Raw genomic sequence first — 4,448 nt, forward strand, 5'->3', positions numbered from 1 at the left:
CGCCGTCTGCTGGGGCCGGCAGGCCGAGCCGCGTCGCCCACTGCCCGACGGACTCAAAGCTCGTCCTGGGCTTGGCCCTTTCTCTGCTTCCTGATCCCCGTCGTGATGCTTTGTAACCCGCCCCAGCGCGATGTCACTGAGAGCAGTTTCTGTGGGCAGACGGGTGTGGTGGACCCTTCGCGAGCGTTTATTAATTTACTCAGTGGGGATCGCGTTTCACAGCCTGCGATGATGATCTCTGCGTTAGGTGCTTCAGCTCCTCAAGCCTCGCACGTTTGTTTGTCATTCATGTCATCGCTCTAGCCCAGGTTTCGAGACTCTGCCTTGCAGTTCATTCCATCTCCCGACATCACGTCTCCTTCCAACGCGAGCTCGGGATGGTTCGCCAGACGCCTCACAACGCCGAGGGCACCACGCCCGGGACGCGGTGTCGCTGGGACGGTGTCCCCGGCGTGGGCTCGCGCTCACGGTGGCGCCCTCGGTGCTGGCACGGAGCCTGCTGCCCACGGCCGATGCCGCCCCCGCGGTGACGGTCAGCCGAAGGAGCAGGGGACGCGCGGACACCGAGGCCCGGGGCAGGGAAGACGCCCCTCACGGTTTGCGGCCTCGCCGGGCGCGGGGTCACGGCCCTCGACCGCGCGACAAGCCACATTGCTTTCAGCCGGTCTGCAGTGTCCTCTCACACGTACGTTTCGACGCGCTAGGAACAGAAACGATGTCACGGTCACGTTCGGTGTCAGGCACCTGCTGTGAAAACGGAGCGTCCGGCGCTTGCCGTGCGTCGTGACATCTGCGCCGTTGTGTCACGGGCGGTGGCCCCCAGGACCCGTGTCTGAACAGCCAGTGACCACAGCCCTGCGTGGGGAGGGACAGAAGGCAGGTACTGGGACCCCCCGCCATGCGCGGGGTGACGTGCTCCCCAAGACCACACTCGCTGAGCCACACGACCGTTCACCCAGTCGCTCGCCGTGCAGGCGAGTGTCACGGCTGGTCGGCAGCTGTGCGGTCACCCGAGGCAGTGACGCTGCAGCTGTCGAGAGAGGCTGACCCGGAGGAGAGTCTGGGACAGAGACGCTGCCATCGGAGGCTGCAGTTGCTCGCGGGAGCTGCTAATGCCATGTCCACGGAACCTGGACGGTCGGTCCTGACTGTGTCACCTCTGCTGCTGGCGTGTGCGTGTGCATGCGTGTGCGTATGTGTGCGCGTGCGCGTGTGTGTGTGCGTGTGTGCGTGTGTGTGTGCGCGTGCGTGTGCGTGCATGTGCGCGCACGTGTTGTGCAGAACGCAGTCAGACTTTTTAAATATCAAATAAGTTTGTATCCCAGGAAGGTTAGAAATGCCACTTGAGGTTGGAACTGAGCCAGCGAGGTAGTGACGGGTACTGGGCGACCTCGGGCAAAGTCACTGTCTCATGGGAACCGGACGTCAGGTGCCGGGTGGGCCTCGTCCCCTCTGCGTGGCAGGTCACCCTCCTCCTGTGGCTGGGACAGCAGCTGCTCACTGGACAAGTGCCATGTGTGGCACCGGCTTCCGGCGGCTTGCACCCTCTAGGGATTTAGAGACTGTAGCAGCGAAGCAGCTTGGGGATGTCACCCGGATGCCAGGCGAGTCGCAGAAACTGGCTCAGGACCGCACAGGACACTCGATGGCTCTGGGACCCTGGCGGCTGAGACCGCGCCACCCGCTGACCATTGTGTGGTTGTCTGTGTCACAAATCAGAGTCTGAGGAGGGAGAGTCCCAAGGGCACGGCCCCCCTCCCCCCGGCGGCCCTGCAATCACGTGGGAACGGTCAGAGGCGGATGCTCGGGGCCCCCAGACCAGACCCCTGGCGGGCCTGGCGACGCGTTCTGTGGAGCCTCCCGGGCTGGTGCGCTGTGCGGCTGGGATGCACCAACTCCGCCGTGTGTCACACAGCTGCCCCTCAGCGGGGTGGGATAGGGGGCCTGCGGTCACAGCCCTTCCAAGGCTGCACAGAGGAGGGGCGCCCAGCCCCTCGCAGCCCGAGCAACGAGGACGTGTCCGTTTGCACGGTGTCAGCACTGTGCCTCGGCACCGCTGCGGGCGGTCAGCTTCGTGCCGGGCTGCTGGTCTCCGGGAGGGAGGACACCATGGGATGGCACTGGGCCTCCTTTCACCCGCTCCCCACAGACGGTGTCTGACCCGTCTGGGACGCAGACGGCCTTGACGTTGTAGCTCAGCCCCGCCTTCCTTCCCGGGAGCCTGCCGGTCCCGCAATGGCCGATTCCCGCTGCTGCCCTCCCTGGACAGCGAGGGAGCGGCCCTCCGGGGGCCTGTGGCTGTCACCGGTGCCGGGGGCTCCGGTCTCCTCGTTCGAGATGAAGGATCCAGAAACCGCTGTTGTGCACTTAGTCATTTTGCATCAGCTTTATCTGAAATAGAAGTAATAAAGCCGACATTTTGATTTCATTGATTTGACTCAAATCTCTCAGGCAGAGAATCATAATGTCAAGTCTTGGCCCCCTTTGACCCTTCTAGGTGTTTCTGTCACGGGCTGAGCCATCGGAGACGCGTTTGCTGCGTCTGATTCACTACCTCACGTCGGGTATTTATAGCTCAGCAGATACTCTGTTGCGTAAGGATTTAAGTGTTTCAAATGGGTTATTACCTGAGTCTCGTGAATCACTTAGACGTACATTTTACAGAGTCATTTAAACTGGATATTTCTTCTTAGGAACCTTTCAGATTTGAGTCCATTTTAGTAAGAAACACTGTCGAGTCACTGTCACAGTGAATTTAGTTCCAAAGATGTTTGTCACAGCAGACGTGCACCTGCAAAGTCCGTGTGGCAGCCAGGCACATAGCCCCCCTTGTCGGTTTTCTTACGCGCTTGCAGGAGTGTGAGAGGGGGTTCCTCTTGGCCGGAGCGGGGACCTCGGCCTTCCCTGGGGACCCCACGTGGCGTCCGGGCTGCGCGTCTCAGCCCGGCGCTTCCCCCGACCCTGGGTAACTGGCTGCCAGACCCTCTCTGCTCGGCCTCTCTCTTCTTGGAGGGTCTCTGACCCGCATCACTCGGCTGACTTCGCCGGAGCGTGGGTCCCACGGTTTTCCTGAGCGCTGCCGGTGGACCTCTGTGAATGCGGCGGGCGGCGGCGTCTGGCCGGCGTCCGGGGCGGTGGTGACGACAGACGCCCCGTGCTCTTCTCTGCCGCGTGCTCCCTCGTGCATCTTTATCAACTGATACTCGCTCCTAACGTGTCGTCCACCACGCTGTGCGGCGTGCATGGGGAGCGCCTTCCGCTTGCAGCTAAATCGTAGCGTCCGTCCCTCAGTCCCCTAGAACGTGTCCTCAGAAAGCTCTGTGGCTCTTGACACAGCGGTTTGATCGTCACGGTCGACCGCGGCTGTGCCTCCACCAGGACGTGCCTCCTGAGGCAGACGAGCCGCACGTTTGTCACCCTCGTTGGGCGAGTTGCCATGACATTCAGAGCACAGGCAGGGGACCGTGTCCAGCAATTCTGCCTTTGCGTGACCGAGCTCCCCCCTTGTCCCACGTTAATGCGTGTGGGGTTGTCACCGGCGCTCAGATGCCGTCACAAAGTCCAGGTCAGCGTCCAAGACCACAGTCTCCTTCCTGAGCAAGCGTTTGACAGCCGTAAACTCGGTGCCATCCCCGAGTGACAGCACAGGCCACCGGAGGGGCACTCACCCCCCGCTAACCACGGACCACGCCAAGCCAGGAGGCAGACCCACCTCTGACCACCAGAGGCGGCCACGAGCGGGCGCGCGGAAGGAGCACCGTGACACCCGGCAGGAGCCCAAGTGCCGCAGAGACCAGAGCCGCCTTCCTCGTGGGAGCCAGGACTCCGGGCGTCAGCCCCGCGCGCCCCCCTCCAGCTCCGTGCCGCGGCCAGCCGTGCCGTCTGCGGACCACATGCCCACACGAGGCTGGGCCACGGCCGGGCAGGTTTGCTGTCCAGAGACGGTGGCTCCATCCGTGCAGCGAACAGCGCTTTTAAGTTGTGTGGAGCCCGGTGGGCCTCTCAGAACCTCCTGGAAGAACCAGTTTACAGAGGGAGTGTCCGGGTAGCTCGCCGGCTCTTCCGCGTGCAGAGCTGGCGTTCTCGGCCCCCGCGTTCGTTGCGGAGTCCATGGCTCCCGAGTCGCTGGCCGTGCCTCTGACCCTGACCCTGACCCTGACCCTGACCCTGACCCTCATTCCCAAGCTGGGGGAGAGGCACAAACCCGTGCACGGAGGGACCTCTGATTCTTCCCACACTCCGGGTTGGCCCACGTCTGTGGCGAGGGGCTGGCTGTCACCCTACCTCGAGACATGGCAGGACAGGCGTGTCACCCATCCCTGTTCCCTGCCACCAGCTCAGACGCAGTACACATAAGCACGTAGCTGTCCAGCCAACAACGGACAGCTTTACTTGGTTCTGGGCCTGCCGGCCTCCGGCGTGGGGGTGCTCAGCCTCCCGGAGCCCCA

At 63.1% G+C, this 4,448-nt stretch overlaps 1 protein-coding gene across 1 annotated transcript in view; it reads left to right on the forward strand.

Moving 5' to 3' along the window:
* The first annotated feature begins 377 nt into the window (after positions 1-377).
* Positions 378-4,448, forward strand: part of CNTN3 (contactin 3) — a 37,329-nt gene continuing 33,258 nt past the window's right edge. Inside the window, exons 1-4 of the mRNA XM_011385909.1 lie at positions 378-469; positions 1,552-1,693; positions 2,498-2,594; positions 4,073-4,243. Of these exons, the coding sequence (XP_011384211.1) occupies positions 378-469; positions 1,552-1,693; positions 2,498-2,594; positions 4,073-4,243 (502 nt within the window). The remainder of the gene's footprint in view (positions 470-1,551; positions 1,694-2,497; positions 2,595-4,072; positions 4,244-4,448) is intronic.

Source organism: Pteropus vampyrus, unplaced genomic scaffold (assembly GCF_000151845.1).
Source record: "Pteropus vampyrus isolate Shadow unplaced genomic scaffold, Pvam_2.0 Scaffold825, whole genome shotgun sequence".
Taxonomy (NCBI): Eukaryota; Metazoa; Chordata; class Mammalia; order Chiroptera; family Pteropodidae; genus Pteropus; species Pteropus vampyrus.